Source organism: Zalophus californianus, chromosome 12 (assembly GCF_009762305.2).
Source record: "Zalophus californianus isolate mZalCal1 chromosome 12, mZalCal1.pri.v2, whole genome shotgun sequence".
Classification (NCBI taxonomy): domain Eukaryota; kingdom Metazoa; phylum Chordata; class Mammalia; order Carnivora; family Otariidae; genus Zalophus; species Zalophus californianus.
Genome location: NC_045606.1, coordinates 90,639,692 through 90,663,038, shown reverse-complemented (window position 1 = coordinate 90,663,038; position 23,347 = coordinate 90,639,692). Strand labels below are relative to the sequence as shown.

Here is a 23,347-nt window from a genome sequence, read left to right as displayed (position 1 = left end):
TGGTGATTTGTGTGCTAACAGACTCCTCTCTTCCACGTACACATAACTGACTTAGGAGATGGCAGGAAGTTAATCCTTTCTCCTCCCCTTCTTTCTCAGATTTCTGCCCAGGAAAGTAGGAGAAAGAAGAAAGAATACATGGACAGCTTGGAGAAAAAGTAAGGCCTCTGTGAGACTGGGTGTGTTTATTGGGGAGTCTGCATAGGGAAACGGGAGTGAGCGAAGCTTCTGTTTTCCAGAAGTAGAAGTTCATTCTGGCCACCGTTAAAGCCCGTTGGTTCATCAGCTATGTTTTGCCTGCCACCTAGTGGTTTTTAGAGGGGAGCCCTTATAAGTATGTCCTTAAGTAAAAAATACACTCTATCTTAGCAGGCATTGGTACCACACCATTTCTAACCAGAGTAAGTCCTCAAAGGCTTCCTTTCAAACAAGTGCAAATAGTAACATTCGTTCCTGTTCCTGGAACTCTGCTCAGAGGAGAGGCACTGTTTCAGCCAAAGGGAGCAGTGCTAATTAATCCCTCACACCCTAGAGAAGGAGCGCTCGCAGTACAGTGAGTCGGGTTGGTGCCGACTGGTGGTACATTCCGTCTACTATAATTCATGATGCAGCCTAGCAACTTCCCACAAAAACACTCAAAGGCACCTTTTGTTCTGAATAGTCCAAAATATCCGGAGGGCTAGTAGAAAAACATGAATGAAATGCAATTTTGTCTTAGCCTTAGAATATAGTTCTCTGGCTGGCCAACGAGTATCATTTAAGATGGAAATGAGGCCCCCAACCCAGAAATGAATCTTCCCACGTGTCTGGGGAGAGGAGTGGATCCTGGCTGGTTGTTGACATTCCTACTGAAAGTTCGTGTCTCTACATCCTAGTTTAGGTCTTGGTAATTGAGCATGAAGTAGTCCCATTCCGTTCCATTATCTTCTGTAGGCTTCAGGGTCAAGATGGTCTTGGAGGCTTGCATGCTCCTGCAGCTGGATTCCTTGGCTTGAGGTGCTGGGTTTTTGTCCTCCCCTATTGTTTATCCCAAGCCCTTTGGCTTCCTATCAGTCCTTCTGGCCAAGACTACAGCCAGCAGCATCCAGACCCCCATAGTATGGGGGACATGAATGATGGGCACTGAGAGCAATAGGGATGAGGTGAAAGAAATCGAGGTTGGAACACCCTGGAAGGACTTTGCATTTTGTACCATCCCTATTCATTTTCTGGTCCTGGGGCTTGTGTTACTCATCTCTCTCTCTCTCTCTCTCTCTTTTTCTTTTGTCTTCTTACCTTTCTCCCCAATTCAGGCTGGCCAGGCTCTCTCCCTCATTTCCCTAGAGTAGCTGATGCCCAGTCCTCCTTCTCCAAACCCCACCTGCCTCTACCCTAGCTCCTGGCTTCGCATTTGCTCAAGTGATACAACTAATTTTCTTCTCTCTTGCTCCTCTGTAGGGTGGAGTCTTGTTCAACTGAGAACTTGGAGCTTCGGAAGAAGGTAGAGGTTCTGGAGAACACTAACAGGTGAGTGTCGCTGGAGTAAGGAGCTGTTCAAACTGCCTAATGGAAGGTGGGAGAAAAGGGGGGACAGATCCAGGACCAGAGTGGGAGGAAAGTGGAGGACAGCAGAGATGTGCAAAGGTGCTCGGGACGGCCATACTCCACCCGCCTGTTCCTGCCACACACGTGCACTTGCACACACACACACACACACACACACACACACACACACACACACACGTTCTTTACTTTTCCTAAAATACATGGCATCAAGCTTGGAGGAGAGTAAGGATGGTAAGTTTGATTCTTCTGAAAATGACATTCAACTTTAGAGGTGGACAGGGAGGGACTGGCCTCTTCATCGTCACCCAATTTTAGTAATAAATGGTGTTTATTCACGAAAAGAAAAGAGACCAGGTTTGCTTTTTAAATTACTGCTTATAAAAATTAATGACATTTCAAACCCATTTTAAAAAAGTAACTATAGGACAGAGTGAGTTAACGGGCTCTTCTAGCACTTTCTTGCCAGGTATTGTTTTTAGTACATCACAGATATTAACTCCTTTAACCTTCCAACAGCCCTATGAGGTGAGCCTATTAATATCCCCATTATATAGAGGAGATCACTGAGGCTCAGAATGGTTAGGTGATTTGCCCAAGGTCACACAGTAAATGCTAGAGCTGCATTTGAATGCAGGCAATCTGACTCTGGAGCCTCAATATAGGAGAAACATATTGAGTATTATCCTGGGTAATATGCAGATATGGGGTTGAGGTATATGGTTAAGAAAAAGGGGGGTAAGGTATAGGATTAAGAGTTGGGGAGTTTAATCCAGAATTCGTGTGTGTGTGTGTGTGTGTGTGTGTGCGCACAGCGCCTACTTATGCTTTAAAAATTAAAATGTTCATTAGTGAGGGGATCCTCTTGCCCTTAGTTGTTATAGATCCAACAATGCAAGCCCAGAAAAATAGACTTTTAGGTAAGAAAAATATTATTTAATCATTTTAAGTCTTAGCATTAATGCCTAATAATAATTTTGCAGTTGTTAAGGGATCAGGTTAAATATATTTGGCTGTCATTTGATAATAACATTAAATTTGGCTTCCATCTTCATGGTTTGATGCTCAGGCAGCAGGCTTTTCTTCTCATAAGTTAAAACTACCATCAGTGGGAACATTGGACATAGTAACCCCACTGGGCTTCCCTCTGCATTTCTGGGAATGTCTGTGCTCAAATAGCAGGTCAGGTGCTCCGCTGACAGATGGCAGAAGAAGTAAACACCACCAGCCTGAGGTGCTCTCACCTTAATCCCCTGCGGTAAAGGAGGGAGTTTCCAATACCGCTTTAGGATTCTAGTTTCCTGGTTCCCTGTAGTTAATGGTCTCCCGAGGCTTTGCCCCTTCTCACTTCCAACTTCTCTCCTGCCCTAGTGGATCTCTGGGTCCTGAACCCCGACCAGAGTCTGTGTCCATCTTGTTAGCATCCTGAATGCCCATTCTAGCACTTGGCATTGCAGAAGCCCTGTGCCCCATGATCAGGAGTGGGACAAATCTACACCATGAATTGGTGAAAAGGGAAAGAGGAATTTATTCAAGATAACCTTGGAGTTTGGTCCCAGTTCCTCCTTGTCTCGGGGTGCTGGGTGCCAGGTCTTCTCTCAATCACACGGGGGCAGCAGAGGTGCAGTACGGACTGTGCTTGGGGGAACTGGCTGCTTGTGATTAAAAGTGCTCTGCTTCCCCGCCTCTCCTGGGAAAGGCCTCTCCTCCCCTCTCCAGGCTGACCGTGCTGTATCATATTTTTTAAAAAAGAAGGAGCGGGAGAAGCAGACTCCCCCTGAGCAGGGACTTGATCCCAGGACCCTGAGATCACCACTTGAGCCAAAGGCAGACGCTTAACCAACTGAGCCACCCAGGCGCCCCCATATTTTTTAAACTTAAAAAAAAAAAACCCACACATGTAATATATTCCTCATTGCAGAAAAAATCAGAAACTGCAGTTAAAAAAATTGCAATATTTTCACTCAGATGTTCATATTTTGTAATATTTTATACATATGTATTTATATATATATACACATCCTCTTTTGTTAAGAACTTTTTCCGTTTAAAAGAATGCACTGGACATATTTTCATATCAGTGTATTTCTACAGAATCCTTATTTCTATCAGAATCTGATAAAGAGCTATCACGTGAGGAACACTGACATAAGGTACATCTGATCCTGTGTAACAACGTGTTTTGCCAATTATTTTCATCTTTTTTTTTTTTAAGATTTATTTATTTATTTATTTATTTATTTGACAGAGAGAGACACAGCGAGAGAGGGAACACAAGCAGGGGGTGTGGGAGAGGGAGAAGCAGGTTTCCTGCGGAGCAGGGAGCCCGATGTGGGGCTCGATCCCAGGACCCCGAGATTGTGACCTGAGCCGAAGGCAGACGCTTAACAACTGAGCCACCCAGGCGCGCCTCCCTATTCTTATCTTTTTAAATAATGGCCATAGTGATTTCAATGATATTGGTTATGAGAGAATATGTGTTATGGGAACATACGGTATTGAGCTTGGGGTCAGCGTATCTCATGTTCTTCCCTGGGAGTCGATGATTTTCTTCTTTACTTCTTCACGGACTGTGTGGAAATTTTTTCCAGCATTTAGCCTGTTGGAACCTCCACTGAAGAAACAACCTACCTCATGCTATTGGCATCCTGCTCTGTTCCTTGCCTGGCCTGTGTGTGTTCTCCTCCTTCACAACTCACCTCTCCGGGCAGACAACCCTTCTTCTGTGGTGGTAATGGCTGACAGGCGACTGATCTGTAGTCTTCCCACAGATAATCTTATCAGGGGACTCCTGGGGTGTTACAGTTTCTAAGTAATTTTTAATGTGTTTTAGGCGGAGAGGTCAAGAAATGCAAACAGTGCTGTTGTTGTTGGGACAGGGAAGGTGGGTCTGCATTCCCTCTGGCGTCTTCCCCTCCTCGAGAGCCTCCCCTTGCTCAGAGGACATGGCACCAACTGCCATGACTGCTGTGTAACCCTGGCAATCTCCCACCCTACACCTGTCATGAGGAGTTGGTGGTTTGGGCATGTGGCAGGGGAGACTTTGGGTCCCTCTGCTCGCATAACACTGCGTCAGTGATGCGGTGTTTGAACTAAGTACAGGGCTGGGCCTAATGAACACACACCTGTGTTTGTGTTCCTGGCCATGCTTCTTGGGTTATTGTCCTTCGGCGGTAGCTGGACAGACATAAAATAGCTGGTCATGAACAAGATCCTGTGTCACTAGAGTGGGGTGGGAGACCTTGGGCACCATGACATGGTGGGAAAAGTGAGGGGATATTTCCTCGCTGACCAAATTAAAGGAAGACTATTTTTACATTTTACCACTTCTGTGTTACATCCCACGAGGGACTTTTCTGTCTCTCTAGATGAAAATGAGCACTCTAATTCTGAGTCAGTCCTGACTTAGCAGCCACCACCTAGCATAGCGTATTGTTGGTTTCTGGGTGTAAAGACCCCCTTTTTTTTTGCACTCAGGAAGCTAGAGGGGGATGAGGACAGGAAAGAAAATGAAGAAATGCTCTTAACACTTCTGCAACCTTACCCGGGAGCCTCTCGGAGCAGAGCCAAGCAGTGTGAAAGCACCTTCACACTTGCTCTGCTAAGGTGATCCCCTAATTGCGTGCCATCAGGAAATGTATGGGATGAGAGAGAGACAGTTTCCCAGGGGGCCTGTCTTCCTGGGCTCAATCAGGAAATACATTTTCACTTACAAAGTCCAGGTGAGGCCCGTGTGTGTGTGTGTGTGTGTGTGTGTGTGTGTGTGTGTGTGTGCGCGCGCGCGTGCGCACGCGCGCGTGCTACAGCTGGACGATCATGCTTTTCCATGCTCATTACTCACCCCCCTAAGCTGCAGGCTCTCTGGACAGCCCTACCCTCGTCCCATTCCAGAGAAATCCTGCGCAGGTGACACACACCGCTCAGCCCAGCAGTTTTAGGTGTTGGTGTTTCATGTGGCTCCTCTCATTTCGTATTTTGCTCTGTTGCCGCTGTAGGGCTGTGAGCCACAGGTCCTCTCCTCCCGCCCTGATGTGTGGAGCTGTGTGTGGGAGCTTAGACGTGTATGTTAGCAGAGACCGCCTGATTTGACTTCTACTCACTTCATTTTATAGAAGAGGAAACTGAGGTGCAGTGGGGTTCAGGTCATCCAAACATCTAGAGGTAGAACAGGGACTAGACCTCAGCCACTTTCAGTTTTAAATTGGTGCATACCTTGATTTTTCTTCTGCTGTGCCCCTTTCTCTTTCAAGGACCACTGCCTTTCCCCAGCCCGAGGCTAACTTCAACCTGAATAGGAGGGCCTTGCTTTGGACTTGTGTTTTCGAGGACCCCACTGTGGCTCACCTCTAGCCACACGTCTTTCTACGGAAAGAGTAGTCAGCAGGTCCAAGGCGATGTTTACATGTGGAGCTCTCACTCTACCCCTTCAGACCCTACCCTGGTACCTGGGATTCTGGAATTCCCTGCCCCAAGGGCCTTGGCCCATCTCCAGGGCTTGTGTGGATCTCTACCCCAAGTCTCTTCTTGGAAGGATAGACCAAGCCACCAGGGGGGCACCCCCAAAGCTGATGGGGGTGTGTCAGGAGTTTGAACCTTGGCTGCTGTGTGCCTGAACTCCTACATGGTGTATCAGGTCCTCTCAGCTATAATCCTCTCTAACTCCACTTGTCTTGTTCTTGGAATCTACACACAGTTCCTGGTACAGGTCTTTCCAGCTAAGTGCGCTGGGATTTCACTGTGTCCCGCCTCTCCTCATGTGTTTACTTGGCCCCTATGGCTGTGCCCGTTTGCACTACACACTATTACCCTCTTCCCTGGGTTGCCCTGTTCTCTGTAGATTGACTGTCCCTGCTGATCCCACCTACTGCTGTACCCGGAGAGGCCACTGGAATACTAGTGAATGACGCAACTTAGCCCTCTGCAGACCTTGATCTTGCTTCCATTCGCTTTCATTTCTCCATTTTCTGTTACTTCTGGTTGTGTGAGGAGTATAAGCTTTCTTTTCAGGTGAAAATATTTCAAACTCCAATGGATCTTTGGAGACCAGACAGAGTTCCCCAGAGAGACTGGAAGGGCATTTCAGTATAATTTTGTGGTTAAGTCAGCCATTCCACAGCCCCAGAAAACATTCTAGAGCTCTCTTGTTCCTGGTCCTGGTAATAGAATATTTCAGAAGTATCCTCTGGTCCCTGCAAAACAAACCCTTTGTGATACAGCAATTACACAGAAAGAGGAAGGAGAAAATGCATCCTTGTTTTTTTCCCCCCCTGCATTTAGGCCAAAGCCCCATGAACAGCCCTCAAAGCTTAAGTAAAAGATCATAAATAAATATTATTCAAAGTTTAGGGTTTTAGCACCCTGTGACTGTCATTTATTTGCATATGTCACGCTTCAGTATTTAAAAGTCTTGGGAGATGGTTCTCGAGTCTCCTTACATCTTATGATGCAGCCTGTGGAACTTTAAATTGTGTTCCCAGCACCTCTCCAAATCTACACAAAGGTGTGTATCCCAGCACCTCTCCAAATCTACCCCAGGACTCTGAAGTAGGTGGTTTAGCTTTTGGACACCCTCCTCCTAACCCTCAGAAATTTAGAGACAATATCTCTAAAAGACCAGACTGGGCGTGGGGTTGGGGAGGGATTCGTGTGGGATTTTCTTCTTCAGAAGGACACGGATGCTTGGCCCTTCCATCATGAAGCCACCTGATATGCACCTATATATAATTATTTTGCATGTGTGCACTAGCTAAGCTTTTTGATTATAATCATTTTGTATTTTATGTAGTGACCCAGACAACCCACAGGGACGTATACACCACGTGCGTAACTAGTATGAGTGCTTCACAACTGAATGCGTATTTACCATGCATGATATCCTCTGATAACCGTGTGTTCCAGTTGATTGTTTCATTAAAAAATTCACCACTGACAACCCAAGTGTTTGCACAACCCACTAATGGATCATGATTGGGAAGTTGGAAAATACTACTCTGATAGTTCCGTGAGAAGGTGAAAAAAGGTTCTGCATCTCTGTAGGTGGCTGACTTATCCAGAGAGTGGTTTCTATACACACACTCGTGTGCACACACACACACAATGTAGCCCAGCTACTTCCATTTCTCAGTAAGGTGTGTGACAAGATTTGTTGGAAAGTACATCTATCAAGAGGTCCTGGTTTGGAGCTTCTGGTACAGCAAGTAATTGGGAACCCCCAGTTTATTATTTTTCTTGGGTTCTGATTTGTTACTCCAATGGGAAATCAGGTACCTGATGTTCCACGTATAACATGCAATAACTATATGACCATTTCCTCTCTCTCTCTCTCTCCCTCTCCCTCTCTGTCTCTCAGAAATAAAGGAAACAGGGGCGCCTGGGTGGCTCAGTCGTTAAGTGTCTGCCTTCGGCTCAGGTCATGATCCCAGGGTCCTGGGATCGAGCCCCACGTCGAGCTCCCTGCTCGGCGGGAAGCCTGCTTCTCCCTCTCCCACTCCTCCTGCTTGTGTTCCCTCTCTTGCTGTGTCTCTCTCTGTCAAAAAATAAATAAAATCTTTAAAAATAAATACATAAAGGAAACAGTAGAATACAAAACTAAATGAAAGACAAAGAAAACCATGAGGCTGGTGATATATTTCCCAGTTGTTTTAAGAGTAGGTCTCGCCCTCCTGGCTGCTTTTCAATGTTTTGCCAAATGTCCCTTGATCTGCCTCCCGCGATACAGGGTGATGCTTTATGCTGGGCAAGGCTGCCGCCGCCTTTGACTACTCTTTTGCAAGGACCTGTGTGAGGACAGCCACTAAGTTTATCTGTACATCTCACCACAGGACAAAATCCACATTTCCAGTCAAGAGCTGGATACTCCAGTTTAACAAGTTGTGAAAAATCTCTTGGCCCAGATAAATGTTTGCTACGAGTACTCCTTTCTCTAAATTGAGACCTTGCTCCCGGAAGCCCAAGAATTCATTAAGCCATAATTAGCCATGGTCACTGATGATTTAAAACGCAGTAATAAAGGAAAAGTTTATCCTGGGCTTTGAATGCACTGTTGGGTCTGTCCTATGGGTGGCTTTTTATAGCTTTGGCTTTAAAATGATTCTTCCGTTTCATCTGATGGCTGCCTTTCCTTCAGCCAGCCCTTCGTGCAAGCAGGGTAAGAGCTGTTATCCACCCTCCCAGTGCTGCGGGCCGTGGCATCTGTCCCAGTGGCATCGGGGAGAATCCCACACCATCTCAGACCACTGTTTCAGTTAGGAGGCCCCAGGCTTCCCTGTAAAGGGCTGGCTTCATCAGTCATCAGTGGAAAGGGACAGCAAGTACTCTTGAAAGGTGTCTTTGCTTTAAGAAACCCAGAGTACTCCGGGAGGGGGGATTCTCTCATTCTTTTGTTAGCTGATGAGGTCACAGGAATTCACTTTGATTAGCCACCTAAACTTAGGACCCAGATAACTTTATCAAAGGTATGCAGCAGTGGTACCAAGATCTAAACTCAGCCAATCCCCTGTTCCGGTGCAGATACACCAATCCTAAAGCCATCTCATCTACTCCTCCAGTGTCTCACAGAGGGACAGGTCTTGTAGTTTCCATTTTCCTGAACAAAGCCCAGGTTTGACTTCCAGACACCTGACATAGGGCAAGGAGCACCCTTGATTCTTTTACCTCTCACTTGACACTGTATCTTTGGTATGGCCGGAGATGTGCCAGGAGATGTTCATGTGCCCTTGTTTTATTTGTATCATTGTCACAGAGACTTTGTTAGTATGGACCTCATTGCCATTGGACTGATTTTTATTGTGGCTCTGCCATCTGTGGCTAGGCCCCTGTTGAGAGTAACCTTTTCTTTTTTTTTCTTTTAGAGAGAGCTCCAGAGTGAGTGTATGGGGGGAGGGGCAGAGGGAGAGGCAGAGAGAGAGAATCTTTAGCAGGCTTCATGCCCAGCGTGGAGCCCGATGTGGGGCTCAATCTCATGACCCTGAGATCATGACCTGAACTGAAATCAAGGATCAGACTCTTAACCAACTGAGCCACCCAGGCACCCCCCATAGTAACCTTGTCTTATCTAATGGTGGATGTATCTCTTCATTGGGCTGTTGTTGATATGATGTTAATGTCCCTAGGTTTAAGAAAAATCTACCTAACTAAGAGGTATTTAGGTTATTGATTTTATTAGGTTATCAATGAGGGTACCATGTTGTCATGCATTGGAAAGTCCATGAACTACAGAATCAGGTTTTAGTTTACAGATGAGGTCTTCAACTTATGACAGTTGTTTGGTACCTCAGTATATGGAGTTCCTAGAACTCAATCAGTGGGTGCTCAGTCACTGTTAATTTCCTTTCCTTATGACAAAAATGAATGTTTCTTTGCATGAATGAATATATATGAATTTCCCAGACTTGACTGGATCGTAGAAATCTGTTTAGATTTGGGGTTGGATGAGCTCAATCACTTCCCCTGGGTGAAATCACTCAGAGTTGCTGATGGATGGACTTCAGAATGTCATCATTTGCACCATCAGCTCAGTTCACCTTCACTGATCTGAGGAGGAGAAGCAGCAAATAACACATGATCAATCACTGTTGCTTTCCACCAACATTTCAAGCTAAAAAAAAATCTATTTTAAAACTACATGTTTGCTCATCTCAAAGAGTGGGATTATAAACTGTTAGAAATCAGGGACCATTAAACAACTATTTACATTTGCAGTGGATTCAGAATATAATTATCTTGAGTTTGGAGAAGATGTGCTGCTGAATGCCATGGAAACTGCCATACAACTGGAAAATGTCAAGCCTTCCTGCTCACCCAGCCCTACTTAAATGGCCCTTCTTCCAAATTGTAATACTTTGCCTCCATAGTTAGGGGTCCCAACTTGAGGCTAAGACATCCTGCTGCTGGTGTTTAGGTGTGCCTGGTCTGTTAGAGGTCCGCTTTCAGGGGGCACAATGGAGCCTCCTGGGAGACTCTTCAGCCTAGGGCAGGTGGTACCAGGGCTAGTTTTCTCAACCATAAATTTGAAGGGAGGTGTGATTCCAAGTAATTTGTGGATTCGGTTTTCTTGGTGTTTCACACTCTAAAGATGGAGCAAGGAGCAGGGAACAGGCAGGAAGGAAGTGTGGGATGGTCGTGGGTGAATAAGGTTGGTTGGTAAAATAGGGAATTGGGTTTCACTTTAAAATCACCTTAGGACTTTGGAGCAAAGGGAAATGGCTTTGGTAACATCTGGAAAGCTCCACAGAGCACAGCTGAACTTGAGTACCTCAGACTGCCAGCTCAGGCAGCAGGGGTGCCCTGTGGGAGTTGAGGTGCCCTCCCACCCACCCCCCTGCCAAAAGGGTAGCCATTGCTTCAAGACATGGTTCCTCAGCAGCAAGCAAGGAAACTGGGAGGCCCCTTTCCATAGTCTAGCAGGCAACAAAAACAATCAGTACCACAGAAGGAGGCCAGAATATGAGAGAAAAGGGTTTGTGCCCTATGGTCAGGTACAGGTCTTATCTGTGGGCTCACCTGTATCTGTTCTAGAAATCCCAAAATACAGCAGAGAGAACCCAGTGAAGGTTTTGGGGCCAGCACCACAGATGGTGGTCAGTAAAATGTAAGCTACTGCCAGCCACATATTAGCACTGTGAGAATGAATGCTCACCCAGGAAGTGGGTGTGCATTAGGTCACTTAGCGCCCGGTTTTGGAAAGACAGCTATGCTAGTAGCTGAGAATGGAGTGCTCTTCAAAAGAGCTGGGGAAAAAACTTGCTGAATTATATGATCTCTTTTTTCCCCTTTTTTCTCAGCAATTGAGGTATAATTGACAAAATTGTTAGATATTTAAAGCGTACATGATTTGATATATGCATACATTGTGAAAGTATTCCTCACATTAATTAATGCATCCATCACCTCACATGTTTACTTTTTTTTTGTTTTTAATTTTCTAGTGAGTGCATTTTAGTTCAACTCTCTTAGCAAATTTCAATCATCCCATACAGCGTGACAGAGTAGAGTTACTATGTTGTACATTAGATCCTGCGACCTTATTCATCTTATGGCTAAAAGTTTGTATTCTTTTACCGGCCTCTCCCTATTTCTCCCAAACCCCAGCCCTGGGCAACTACTTTTCTACTCTTGAATTCAACTTAAAAAAATAATAATTTTTTTTAAGGTTCCATATATAAGTGATACCATATGGTGTTTTTCTTTCTCTATTTGGCTTATTTCACTTAGTGTAATGCCCTCCAGGTTCATCATCCATATTGTCAGAGATGACAGGCTCTCTGCAAGAGGAATTTAAAATAATCATACTATCAGTATTTCTCAGCCTTGAGCAACATACAGAACACTTTTAAAGAATATGTTGCCTGAATATACAGAAACCAGGTCCAAACAACTGTGATTATACTTCTAGATAACAATGAACAAAAAAATGTACAACAAGGTACTAAAAAGAGCTCCATATTAATAGAATTTAAATTAATGATATTGATTAATGGGGTGAATGATTTTGTTTTGCATAAGTTCACCAGGACCATACAGTATTGGTTTTGTTGTTTTGTTGTTTTGGTTTTTGGGGTTTTTTTTTGTTTGTTTGTTTTGTTTTTTTAGTTCAGAAGGCTTCTGCCCCAAGTGCTGTGGGCTGCCCCAATTCTGTCCCCACTCTTAGCCAGCTAGCTGCTGACAGCAGTGTCATCCTATGGCCAACCTGTCCCTGCTTGGCTTAACCCCCAGGAGAACTCATGTCATTGGCGCTTGTCAGGGTGGAAGTTGCAAACTCTGGAAAGACTAGCTAGTCCTTGTAGTACTTGAAAGCTCTTCAGGAGGTAGATTGTGTCTAGAGGCAGGTTCTCTGGGAGAGCCCAGAATAATGCAAATGAGTGATTTGCTGATGTTTCCCAATGAGCTTGTCTGGCTTTCTGATGTGACATCACAGCATGAATTTTTTGAAAATTTCTAAGACTCAAGAAAAAGCATCTGCTTATAAAATCGTTCCACTTTGCCATGTGCATGGGGCTTGGGGAAAGGAGTGAGACAAAGAGGAGCTTCAGCTCTAGGCTGCTCACACGGATTTATCCCAGAGGCTCTGATTCAGGAGGCTGTGTTGTAAGATCCTTTTCTGCGGCTTGCAGTGTTCAGAATTTGCAAAGAATGTCACCATCTGCTCTTTCTGTGACCTGATGTCACACAGACCAGAATATAGGATTCTCATCCCAAACCCTTCCCTTTTAAGGGTATGCACAGTTGTCCAATTTTAGGGAGAGAACAACTCTTTTTTGCTCCTGCTCCCTGTCTCTTCCTGGAGAAAGATCAGAGTCTGTAAGGGAGGATGGTTTCCGAGATCCCTGGCTCTGAGCATGCGTCCAGTTGAGCAGACTTCTTTGCTCTGTCATATTTTGGCTTCATTTCTGATTGTAGAGATGCCGTGAGCCCACAAAGACCACGGGTGTGAGGTGCCCCTGGCTCTTTGCCTCCCCTGCCGTTCTTGTTCTTCCTCTCTTTCTCCTCAAGTTTGCTGTCTGAGTGACTGTGGCTCACGGATACTTCCACCGTTTCCAATAACAGCCACCACCTCTGGCCACTGCTTCAGTTCTCTGCTTTTCTCCTTTGTTACATCTTCTTCAGCGTTTCCCTTCTCGTACGTAGGTAAATGAGTTCTTGTACCACCATCACCTGCCCATCGAATTGTTCTTTTTGTTTTTTGTTTGTTTGTTTTGTCTCAGTGGCTGACAGATGAGTCCCAGCATGTGAGGGATAATTTGGGGCATTCACCTCTTACTCAGAACAGCACAGGACTGGACAGGCTGTTAAAGTGGGGGGACTCATTCCAAATTCTGGGGAGCTCTGCACCACTGGTGCTCAAAGGCACTGGTGTCCATATCTCCCTCCAAACAAGACTTTCCCTAGGCTCTGTGTGTTCAAATTCAGACACGAACCTACAGCAGCTTCCCCGGGACACGGGGGCAGACATCATCTGAAAGCACTCTCTTCTGATTCAGACTTTCCTCATGGCTCTGATTTGCTGTGTTTGCAGAACTCTCCTGCAGCAACTGCAGAAGCTTCAGACTTTGGTGATGGGCAAGGTTTCACGCACCTGCAAGTTGGCGGGCACGCAGACTGGCACGTGCCTCATGGTGAGTTTCCCAAAGGGACAGCGCCGCAAGTGCCCTGCTGCCCCCCCTGCTCCCGAGTCTCCAGTCTCTCCCCAACTTGCCACGTCCAAGTGGGGTTGGAGGAGCGATGAAGCTCACTCTGAGGCAGTTCCTTTGCTCTGATGTTACAGGGGTTGACCTGTTGATGCAGTCTGGCCTGATGAAGGGGAGTCTGGGTGTTGTAGGGCTAGAGGTTTGCTCTGCAGATCGTGGAACTGACAGCTCCCTGTGCTCTCTCCTCCCCCTGCAGGTGGTTGTGCTATGCTTTGCTGTTGCATTTGGCAGCTTTCAGGGCTACGGGCCCTATCCTTCTGCCACCAAGATGGCTCTGCCCAGCCAGCATTCTGTGCAGGAGCCGTATACAGCCTCTGTCGGTAAGATGGCACTCGGCAACTTATAAAGCATCTTGTTTCAGTTCTCTGGAGCTTTCTGAAAGCTCAACTTTCTGAAGGAGGGCTTCTGAGAAAGTCTTATCTTTAAAAAGTGGTAAAAGTGTAGCTTCTCTATTGAAGGGAGGGAAGGACACGGGGGGCGTCTGGTTCCTAGGCGTCTGGGCCCCTTCTTGTACCCCTCACCCACTGGCCTGAGGCACCACTGGGAATTCTCTAGAGAAGAGTACAGTTTCCAAACTCTTGCTCTAAACTATGTTCCCTGGCAAAATCTGAGGTCTCCTTTTTGAGCTCTGATAAGGGGGAGGGATGTGGATTTGGTGGTGGGGGGGAGTAAATGGAGGGGGGCATTAAGCTTTCCGTGACATTTTCTACTTAGTGGAATTATATGTTACCATAGTAAGAATTCGTGAAGTGAATCTGTCTTACAAAACATTATGACCAAGATCTAGAGAATTTAGAGACTCAAGTGTTAGAGGTGTGATAACCTCACCTAGATCAATGGTCCCTTTTAGGTATGTAGGAAATAATGAAGTGGCCTTTGGGGATCATAATATATACATGAATACACATATACACTAATAAGAACAAGTGTGAAGTTGGGGGTACCAGATTTGGGGTAGGCACAGTTTTGCAGATCTGAAAGGTCTCTGGTCTTCACCAGGTGGTTATATCTCTGCCAGGTTTATGACAGAAATGCTAACATTTCAACCACATAATTTCAGTGATCTCTTGGGAAATTCTTTTTTTTCCCCATAAGGGAATAGATCTGTAAATTTAAATGGAAGCCAACGAGAGCAGAGTTTCTATGTTGTAGAAAATTGCTGCAGAGCTATCTAGCTCTGCAACTATCCTATCAAACAAAGAAACTGTCTCTCTCATTTGATTTATGGCTTTGGCTTTGTGGCTTCTCTCCGGTTTCTAAATGAAAATGCCATTTTCTGCCCTTGTACCTTCTCTCCATGCAAGACCAACTCATTGGAAATGTTTCTTATTTTAGCTGGTCTGGACATCTCTAAGCATTTTACTCCCATTCTTCATGAATTGTTTCCCCCAGATGGTTTTGGGTGGGCAAGGAGGGGAGTTTTAGTTTCAAAGCAGTGGGAGTGGCAGTTTGTTTCATGTTTATTTGCTTTTCTATTGTTCTTCCAGCACTGTATAATTGGTATAATTTTTCAGTGCACACAACTCTGAAACCCTGAAGCCTTTATGGAAAGCCAACTCCAGCTGGCACCCTCAGTTCTGGGCAAAAGAACCCACAAATTCTCATCTGCTCCCGGCCCTGGGCGTTGAGTGAGGGGATGGGATAAACCCTATGGTTTTTCCCTAACACCTGTTACTTTGCTCTGTCCTCAGTGAGATCCAGGAATCTGCTGATCTACGAGGAACATTCTCCCCTGGAGGAGCCATCCAGCCCAGCCTCGGCTGGGGAGCTTGGGCACTGGGACAGAGGGTCCTCTCTGCTCAGGGCATCAGGGTTGGAGACCAGGCCTGATGTGGATCTTCCCCATTTCATTATCTCCAATGAGACCAGCCTGGAGAAATCAGTGCTGTTGGAGCTACAGCAGCACTTGTGAGTCAAGTACCCACAGATGCAACTCCCCTAATGCACTGATGATGGGTTGTGAGTCAGCAACCTGGAATGTGGGGTGTAGACTTTCCCATAGGCCCAGTCCAGGCCCTGGGCTCTTTCAGGATCTATTTCTGGGACCCTGGGACTCTGGAGAGTCTACTACTTGCCAACAGCTGCCCTTAGCAGAGACGGGGGGCGGGGGGGACCTAGGATGAGCTGCCCCCATGTCTGCTTTGTCACTGGAGAGGCGGTGGCTCCAAGAAGTGGGCAAAGGGCTTGACTCCCTCTTTCCTCCCCTCAAAGCCTCGTAAGTAAACATACAGCCCGGCCTTAGCAGTGTGCTTGCCATGCAGCTGCAGCCTTAGGACACCTGCCCTACAGTCCTTCCAACTAGAGATACATATATCTTATGCTGTTTGCCAATATAGAGTTTTATGATTTATATGTAAATAAACAAGTATTAATTATAATTATATATTTACATTGAAGGGACATCAATGTAAAGAGGAGGGCACTGTGCATAGATATGTTTCTGTATTGAAAATAACACTGGGTTCCAATTCTCCATGAGTTGTTTCTTTTAGATCGTTAGGGGGAAAGTCTTTTGGGAAACATAAAGGCTTATAGGATGGCCAGATACTGTTATTGTGCCAGGGGGGTTCCTGAAAATGCCAAACAGCACAGGAAGGAGCGTCTGCGTGCACACTCCTGGCAATGCATGGCGTGGGTGGGGATCTCGCTGAACTCACCCCTGTGCTTCCCAGAAACGATGCTATTCCAATGCAGGTACTCCCACTTGAAGATTCTACTTCAAATTCTGCAGCTTTTTTCCCCTAAAGCTGTGGGGAAGGTTCATGATTACATGTACTTTTATATGTTTACATGATACATGCATATTGGACGTTTACTGGCAGCTACTACCTTAAGTGCTATGCAGATGTGATCTATAAATCCTTTTAAATACTTTAAGAGGCTAGGTATTATTATTTCCATTATAGAGAAATTTGTAGAGGTGCCACTGGGAGCTATGGAAGACTCAGCTGCTTGGTTGCGTGGCTCATGCCACAAGTCTTCTCCCCTCTTGGCTGAACTGTTCAGGGACCCATTGAAACCCTCACTTGTTTTGGGATGTCTCCCTGACACCAAAGCCCTCAACCCTCTGAGTGCCTAGAGACTTTCTAGGCTGTTACACAGTTTAATAACATGTTTATTTTCTGTTATATGTTTAGTGTTATTTCAACTTAGCTTTTTTTTTTTAATTTATCTGAATGATTAGTATTCTAGACCAGGGATCAGGCTTTATCCTTTCATTCTCTTCTTTCTAGAGTCTAGCATAAGGCTAACCATCCTCTGTAGATACATTCAGTTAAAGCAATTAGAACGAGAACCCGTTTGGGCCCACCACAAAGTTGACAAAGTTGCAGTGGTGGAATGATTGTATTGTACTCCCAAGCCTGAGAATCGTAGTTGTCAGTTGGTGGCTAAGACTCTTTCCTTTTGGTATCTTTCCAGGGTCAGCGCCAAACTGGAGGGGAACGAGACACTAAAAGTTGTAGAACTCGACAGAAGAGTGAACGCCACCTTCTGAAGAGCCTGTCTCCACCTCCCTCTTTCTCTTCACTCTGCTTTCCCGTCCCCAAACCACCTCTGTCATAAGCTTTTCCTTTTTGCCTTTGATCTGGATGAAGACATGGGCGAGCGGTCGTGGCTTTGGTTGGGAGGACAGCCTGGGATTTCCACCTGCGGTGAGAGAGCACCTTCCCCTCCATTCCATTCCCCCCTGAAGAGGGGAGCCCGGCATCCCTCCCTCCCTCCTGTGTACTGCCATAGGAAAATATTTTAGGATCGTGGCTGGGACAAGCAGGCTCGTTTCTACCAATAGTGCCAAAAAGATACTGCCTGATTTTCATGGTGGGGTGTGACCACCTCTTTGAAGAAGAGGTGACTCTTGTTCCTGTGAGACTGCAGACTCCAGCCACAAAAATACCAGAATGCCTGTTGGGATCTGGCAAAGCCCTGACTGACGGCCTGCCTTCCTCCGCCTGGGGCTCCGGTGTGCCTGCCCGCGACAGCCCCGGAGGTGCCCGTGCCTTCAGTGAGCACCCCTGACACCCTGCGCCATCAGAGCCCTCGCAGATTGTCCTTCCCGCACTGGAGCGAGGGCTCCCCCTTCCCCATTCTCAGGCCGCAAGTGCAATGCCTGAAAGAATCAGGCTTTTCTACTCCAGGCGAACCTGCCCCATCTTGTTGCTTGTAGGGCATCCCCACAACCTGCGTCCCCACATACCCATAGGTCTGCCTCCCTGGCTTCTCCTCCCCATTTGTAAATAGTATTTATTAGCTCGCTGAGGCTTCCCCACTAGCAACCACACTGAAAAGATCCGACGCCTCCCTCCAAAGTGGCCTTTGGAGCGAGGAGGGCACCCTAAGCTCTGGGATCCCCAATCCTCCAGATGGTGTTTTTGTTTTTGTTTTTTTATTTTTCCATTTTCTTCTTTTTCTTCCTCTTCCTCCTCCTTCTTCACCTGGAGGCCTGTCATTATAATTGGGAAGTCCCCTTAAGCTTGTGTCCTCCTACAGAATGAAGTCAGAGGGAAATGCCTTAATCAGGTCTGCGGCTCTGTGATCAGAGGCTTTTTCTATCCTGTTCCCATAAGAGAAGGGAGTCCTTGTCCCTGACAACAGGCATTTCGGACAGCCTTGCTGGCTTGCCTCTTCACACCTGCTCCTGCCCCCTCCTCTCCACCCCCACACCCCACTTCTGCTTTACCCTCCTCTTCTGCCTCAACACAGGGGCCTGAGGCCTGGGGTTGGAGTAGGTAACGTTTGTGTATCCATAGTCTTAGCTTTTATAGTCAGGTTTGGCTACTTTGCAGCTTACCCAAAGAGATACAACCTAACCCCCCAACCTACTTTTTTTTGTTTGTTTGTTTAATGATTAAAAGTAACTTTTGTAGTTTAAAAAATCCTTTCTTCTTTCATACAAATAAGAAATGGAAATTGCCTTTTCATTGTATAATGTAGAAGATTCACTTTAAGTGTTTTTCCCTAGCTTGTGAAAGATTTTGTGTAAGAAATTTGCTTACATTTTGTATTTTATTTTTAGTAGTAGCTAAAGGACCTTTCGCTTTAACTCCTCTCTCTCTCTCTCTCTCTCTTTGGTCTACACTGTCATTGAAACTGTACTTACAAGGGATTAAGCCCATACCTGGGCCTTCCATTCCATAGTAGATGCAGGATTTGGTGTCATTAGCATTTTTCCATCATACCTCATAAGCAGATCCCTGCTTTGTCGGCCTAGGTACATCTGGGGCTCCCCGTGAGTGATTCCTCTCTCCCTGTCTCTGCTGTGATGGAGAGAGTTGCAGACCAGGAGATGCCAAGCGTGTCTTCTCAGCCATGTGTAAAGCTGGATCAGGGATGCCGCATTCTCAGGGCCCCTTACATTGGCCAGGGGAGAGCAGGGGCTGTGTGAGCTGTGTAGGAAGAGGGCTTACTAACGTGCCCCCTGCCCCTGCTTTTCTCCTCTCCATTCCCTCCATCTCTTCAGCTCTAGATTTTCCTGGGCCTGGCTGGTGTCGGGTAGCCACGGGCCGCTGCTGACCCATCCTTCTCTTTAAAATGCCATGTAAGTATCAGGCACAGGCACTGTGGGGGCCTATGAAGGTAAAAAGAATGAACTCAAGTAGTGTTTGGTCAATGAAAAAGGAAAGTTTTCTATTTAAGGGCAGAAGTGTGAGCATGGGTCAGCCTACCCACCTGTTGCAGTGGAACCAGATCAGGTTTTGAAGGCTCCTGGATTAGCCGGGGGTGGGAAACCTGCTCTTCTGAATGAGGTGGGAGAAGGGACGGGCCAGCAAACGTCCAGTGCCTGTCCTTAGTACCTTGAGGATTTTATTTTCTCCCCTACCTGCCTTTGCTTGTCATCCACCTCTCTGGACCTCCAAACAGCAGGCTCTTTTCTCTGGGAAGCTCTTCTTCCAGAACTGAAGCTCTATCTGGAGACAGGAGACATCAGCCTGGGAGCTCAAATGGCCATGTTAAGGGGGTTCCAAGAATCAGCCTTGCTGCTATTTTGAGAAAAACCTCTGCCCTCCACTCCCTCTTTGGGCAAGTCAAGGGAACTAAACACATATCCCTTTAGGAGGATGCTGTGGGGGCAAGAAGACACAGAAATTCAGATAATGCCAAGTAATTAAGGGATGTGTGCTTGGTTACTGGGTTTGCTTCCCGCCATAGAGCAGTCCCATAGACCAGCCAGTAATGCTGGTCAACCCTGAAGATTTCAAATAGAGGCAGATGTTGGCCTCCAAACTTCAGTTTTGAATACTATGAGACTGTTAGCATCATCATTTAGTAAACCATAAATAATAAATAGGCTACTCATAAAGACATTAATTCTGTTTTTCATCAGGTAAACAGCATTTCCTCTTCCCTGTCTTTGATTACCCTGGTGAAGGAGATGTCTTGCAAACATTCCAAGAACAAGCACTTTTTCACTGGCTGAGCCCCGAGGAACCCAGACCGCCCCCCCGGCCCCCCCCCCCCACCCTGCCGCCCAGCTTGGCCCTTCCACAGCTCTTAACTCTGTCCTTAGAAATGGATGCTGAAGATGAAAGGCCTCAGTGCCAGTTTAAGAAAGAATTTCTGTGAAGTGTTAGGACTCTGGAGCCTCGGTCACATAAAGAGAGTGTTATGTAAAAATCTGACAGCTGAACTAGGTTGCTCCTTTTGTGTGTGTGTGTGGGGGGGTGAGGTTTGACACCAGCATAGGCAAAATTAGATGACCTTTCTGCTAATAAAAATGATTTTGATTTGGAGAACTAATTTGTAGGTTGTGAGAGCAGCTTTTAGCTCAACTTATTTACAAACCAACTATAATTACCATGTTTTTTTTTCTTCCTAAATCTCTCAGTTTAGCCTGGATGCCAAAAGAGGGCAGTGAATCTCATGTGCCCATAGAGCGGGAGTGTTGAAGTGATTCATCTTTATTCTAGCCTTGAGGCAGTGTCCAGAATTTTGGTCACATGTGTTTCATTAAAATTTTTCAACACTTATGGCTCCTTTCCTCCATGGCCTCAGACCAAGCAAAACCACAAAGAGCATCAGAGGCATCTTGGGGCCCGCTCTTGAGCACACATGTCCTACGGGGCGTGTACTTGAGTATGACGCACAAATGGAGACCTCCCTGCTCTTTGCAGAGGAAATGGATCATCCGTGCTGGTCTTGCTCACGTCGGGGAGATTGGAGACCGAGGAGAAGGGCTTTTGGCCTCCCCCTTGTCTGCATGAGTCACTGCTTTGGTTCTGTCAAATCCAGCCTTTGCAAAACCTTTATCAAAGACACCAGCTCTCCTGCTTGCAGTGCTGACGGGACCTGTGAAACCATTAGCAGGTAGTGCTCTAGTGAGAGCCATTTCATTTGAATGCTTTTCCGCTGAGACAATTAGGAGAAATGTGATAGCATGAGCCCCTCTGGGAGGCCAGTTACAGGAGCGAGTGGGAAGCTGTGAAGGAGCCAGAGATGGATTTCACATTTCCCATTCAGTCAGTCCATCAGTCCGTCAGTCAGTCCTAGGACTTTTCAGTTTTACTGAGGCAGAGTTCTGCATGGAGCCCTAGGGATTGTTGGGGAGTCAGGGGTCTGAGGAGATTTCATCAATCAATAGCTATTCAAAAGACAAAAGAGCTAGGTCTCTCTCTCTCTCTCTCTCTCTCTCTCTTTCTCTCTCTCCCCCCCTCTTTCTGACACACACACAAATTTACCCCTTGTTTCAAACACCCATCTGCCTTCAATGTGCCTTTTATATATCCTCCAGGATAACTGAAGGTTCTGTTGTCCCTGGGAGATGTTACGGATAGCCTTGTAGTATTAGACTGAAGTGAGTGTGGGGAAAGAACTTTTTCCAGAGGCCCGAAAATGGTTTCCTAAAAGTGAGCCACGATCAGATTTGCACATCGGGAGAAAAGAAATGAGGTTTTGTCCATTAGGAAAATCCCGTGTTGTAGAGCTGCAGTCACATCAAAAACTGGCCAGCCTGGATTAAAGTTATTATAAATCCTCATGGCAGAACATGTTCTCAGGGCCAAGGAATCTGGACCATTCGGGGATTGATGCTCCTTCTCTCTGTGGCCAAAGAGCCTGCACTTAGCACAGGACAAATCTAGGTGTTGTTTCATTTTGTCCTTTTGGGCCATCATAATTCAGGAACGCTTTATTTTTGTCTTGGTTTTGGGAAGGAAGGGAGATAATATTTCTTGAGCACTTATTAAGTGCTGGGTACTGTGCTTAATACATTTTGGCTTTTAATTTTATCGAGAAAACAGGGCAACTAGCTACTAGGAGATAGATAAACCACTAAGTGGTATGGGAAGTGCAGTTTGTGGATTTGTTTAGGCAGAACTTTCCGGGAACTTGTAAGGTTGTCCAGGCCGGAAACACAGTGTCCATGCCATCTGCTGGGCCCACTGTGCAACGTTAGTTCTTTGCTTCCTGCTGGAGGTATCCACCTGACGCTCATGTCCTATCTTGTTCATCTAGTCTTCTGTGAATTCCAGCTAGCAGGCTTTGCATCCTGGAAAAGAAAAAACTGGGGTTTTAGCTCCATTCCTTCTTTCCTGTCTTGGCTCACCAGCTAAGTGAGAACGTGAACTTTTTGCACCACGGACCCATGACCTGCACTGCTTAAAGCCTCTCCCTCGCAGATAAAATGTTCTATGAGTCTATGGAAAACACCAGCACACCTTGACGAATCGTGAGGGACCCTATTCAAACAATGCTGAGCAGACCCTAGACTATAATCAACCGTGAGCTTTAATGTCTGTGCTGACAGGCTGGACCTCTCCTCTCTTTTGTAATAGTTCTATAGACTAGCAGTGTTTAAGCTAAATGGATTGTGAGTCTATTACCTGTCATATTGTGCTGGGTTGTTTTTTTTTTTATGGCCTTTTATTCTTTATCATAGCTAAGTAAATGCCAAAAATTAAAAAAAAAAAAATCTTTGTAGGATACTTGTACTTAGTTTGGAAAAAAAAATGAACTGAAATTGTTATGCTTTTGTATTTCCATTTCTTGCGAATAAAAATATTTTTTCTTAATTAGTAAAATGTTGTCCAGTCTTTAAAATCCTGGTAATCTGGTTTTAAAAGCGTTTTGCTTTTCTGAGGAACATGGTTTTGTATATGTGTGCCTAACCATTCCTTTCTGATTATCTAGTTGAACTGACAGAAGAGCCTCCAACTGGCAATTTGTCTGATACTAGGACTGAAATCCAAGCCTCCGTTGGAGGAATATTGAGAAATGTTATTGTTTTCTCAGTCAGTCACAGGAAGAAAAACAGCGTTCTCTAGAGACTTTTGCCGCCTGACTGCTATGTTCATTGTCTACTATAACTATGCGCTAACTAGATTACGGAATTCTTCCGATTTGATACTGCTTTCCCCATCTCAGGATGCTGGGGAATGATGGTCTGGGCTGGAGCCAGGAGAGAAGGCTTTTTCTTCAGAAGGACAGTTGCAGGGAAAGCCTAGCCCAGCGTTGTGCTCCAGAAATTCTAATGAAATGATTGATAAAGGTCAATGCACTCAAGCAGAATCATCATCATTCCATTGCAATTTCAGTGTTCAAATTTAATTTTCTCCACTCAGAGAGTGGGGCTTCATTTAGCCTCAAAAAGAGTACCCAGGATATTCAGAAATGAAGGCCATGGACTG

At 45.8% G+C, this 23,347-nt stretch overlaps 1 protein-coding gene across 3 annotated transcripts in view; it reads left to right on the top strand.

Moving 5' to 3' along the window:
- Positions 1–22,741, top strand: part of CREB3L2 (cAMP responsive element binding protein 3 like 2) — a 109,930-nt gene extending 87,189 nt beyond the window's left edge. For 2 of the 3 annotated variants that reach the window (XM_027573699.2, XM_027573698.2), the window contains exons 7-12: positions 100–158; positions 1,438–1,506; positions 13,556–13,655; positions 13,924–14,047; positions 15,419–15,635; positions 17,148–22,741. In XM_027573699.2, coding sequence (XP_027429500.1) covers positions 100–158; positions 1,438–1,506; positions 13,556–13,655; positions 13,924–14,047; positions 15,419–15,635; positions 17,148–17,223 — 645 coding nt within the window. In that variant the 3' untranslated portion in view covers positions 17,224–22,741. The remainder of the gene's footprint in view (positions 1–99; positions 159–1,437; positions 1,507–13,555; positions 13,656–13,923; positions 14,048–15,418; positions 15,636–17,147) is intronic. The other variant, XR_003516433.2, reaches the window with a different exon arrangement.
- The last annotated feature ends 606 nt before the right edge of the window (positions 22,742–23,347 follow it).